The sequence below is a fragment of the Malurus melanocephalus genome, unplaced genomic scaffold (genome assembly GCF_030028575.1).
Source record: "Malurus melanocephalus ecotype Western Australia unplaced genomic scaffold, MMel_1.1 scaffold_1428, whole genome shotgun sequence".
NCBI classification, from domain to species: domain Eukaryota; kingdom Metazoa; phylum Chordata; class Aves; order Passeriformes; family Maluridae; genus Malurus; species Malurus melanocephalus.
In genome coordinates, this window is record NW_026624660.1 from 13,519 (window position 1) to 15,966 (window position 2,448).

The 2,448-nt window shown below is 35.9% G+C and overlaps 1 protein-coding gene across 1 annotated transcript in view; it reads left to right on the forward strand.

Moving 5' to 3' along the window:
- SCHIP1 (schwannomin interacting protein 1) overlaps positions 1-2,448 on the forward strand; it is an 11,558-nt gene that overhangs the window by 7,624 nt on the left and 1,486 nt on the right. Inside the window, exons 5-7 of the mRNA XM_057387901.1 lie at positions 136-259; positions 527-620; positions 2,435-2,445. Coding sequence (XP_057243884.1) covers positions 136-259; positions 527-620; positions 2,435-2,445 — 229 coding nt within the window. The remainder of the gene's footprint in view (positions 1-135; positions 260-526; positions 621-2,434; positions 2,446-2,448) is intronic.

Sequence of the window (2,448 nt, forward strand, 5' to 3'; positions counted from 1 at the left end):
GAAAGGAATCAGTAAAATACTGGGAGGAATCAGTAAAATTTTGGGAGGGATCAGTAAAATATTGGAAGGATCAGTAAAATATTGTAAGGATCAATAAAATATTGGGATCAGTAAAAGGTGGACGTTTCCCCACAGCTGCCCCACCTGCCCCACATCAGTGAGTGCCTGATGAAGAGGAGCCTGAAGCCCGCRGACCTGCGGGACATGACCTTCGGGCAGCTCCAGGTCATTGTCAACGACCTCCACTCGCAGATTGAGAGTGAGTGCCCAGTGCTGAGCTACCCTGGCCTCTGCCTCGTTTCATTTGTACCAGTTCTATGGGATAAATATGGAATTTTTTCATGGAAAGGTTTTCCAGCCCTGGCACAGCTGCCTGGGGTACGGGGGGAGCCCACATCCCTGCAGGGATTTAAAATCCGTGTGGTGGGGAGAATCCCAGCCTGGGGTGGTTCCAAAACTGATCCCAAAGGGATCCCAAAGGGATCCTAAACTGATCCCAAACTGATCCCGTTCCTCCCTGGAGCAGGTCTGAACGAGGAGCTGGTGCAGCTGCTGCTGATCCGGGACGAGCTGCACACGGAGCAGGACGCGATGCTGGTGGACATCGAGGACCTCACCAGGTCAGGAGAATCCCGTGGCCATTTCTGTCCCCTCCCGGCTCCCAGCGTGGGTTTTCCTCTGTCAGAATTTTGGGATAAAGCGTTGGCCATCCAGGATTTTGGGAAGGGATTCCTCCCAGAGCAGCTGGATCGCTGGCAGTGCCCCAGGCCAGGCTGGGCAGGGTTCTGGCTTTGCCATCAGGGCTGGAGAACATTAAAATCACTTCAATATTAACATTTAACAACGAATAAAACAAAAATTTCAGGATATTCAGAAACATTTCAGAAGGGCAGGTTCCCTTAAGGACTCCATCCCCCGGGAGCAAAGCTTAGGAGGTTTTTTCCCTTGGGATCATTGGAGATGAGCTGCAGAAATAAAAAGGATTGGAAGGTTTGGGATGAAAGGAGCAGGGAGAGGAAAGCCCTGGGTAGGGTCAGCACACCGGGACTGGGATTCTATTTTTTTATTATTTTTCATTATTGTATACTACAGGTTGTATATTTATCCACTATCTTTCATATAGAACATATTTACTATATATTAATTACATATATTTTATTATATATTACCTATCCTATATTTTATATATCATCTATATTATAATTTAAATATCTTTTTCTTTATATATCACTCTGTGTTTCCCTTGGGAAAACGTGATTGCTACCCATACGTATATAAAAATATATATATTTATATATATTTTAATGTAACACTCTCTGATTTCCCTTGGAAAAATGTGTTTCCACCTACATATATATATAAATATATATATGTTTATATATGATTTTATATATCACTCTATGTTTTCCCTCGGGAAAATGTGATTACCTCCTAGATAGATAGACAGATAGATAGATATATAAAATTAGATATAAATACATATATCACTGTGTTTCTCTTGGGACCATGTGATTCCCACCTATGTGTATAAATATATATATTTATATTTCTGTACCATTTTATATATCAGTTCGTGATTCCCTTGGGAAAAGGTGATTACCTCCTAGATAGACAGATAGATAGATATATGTATTTATATCTGATTTTATATACCACTGTGTTTCTCTTGGGACAATGTGATTCCCACCTATATATATATATATACACACACACATATAAATATATATATAAGTATATATATTTATATTTCTATATCATTTTATATATCACTTCGTGATTCCCTTGGGAAGATGTGATTCACTCCTATATATATATATATATATATATATATTTATCTATGTATTTATATCCAATTTTATATATCACTTTGTTTCTCTTGGGAAAGTGCAATTCCCACCTAGATATATAGATATATAGATATATAGATATATAGATATATAGATATATAGATATATAGATATATGGATATATAGATATATAGATATATATATAGATATATAGATATATCTCTCTCTATATATATATAGATATATCTCTATCTAATTTTATATATCACTTTTTTTCTCTTGGGAAAACGCAATTCCCATATATATATATATATATATATATATATATATATATATATAAATATATAATTGTGTTTATCTATAATTTTATATATCACTCTGTGTTTCCCTTGGGAAAAGCGTGATTCCCACCTCTATACATATGTATAAATATATATATTTATTTTTATATATAATTTTATATATCACTTTGTTTCTCTTGGGAAAACGTGATTCCCACCTCTATACATATATTTAAATACATATATTTATTTTTATATATCACTCCATGACTTCCCTTGGTAAAACATGATTCCCACCTACATATATTTTTAAAAAAAATTCAAAAATCTCAATTTCCTTGGGAATGAGCAGATCTGTTGTTGCAGACACGCCGAGAGCC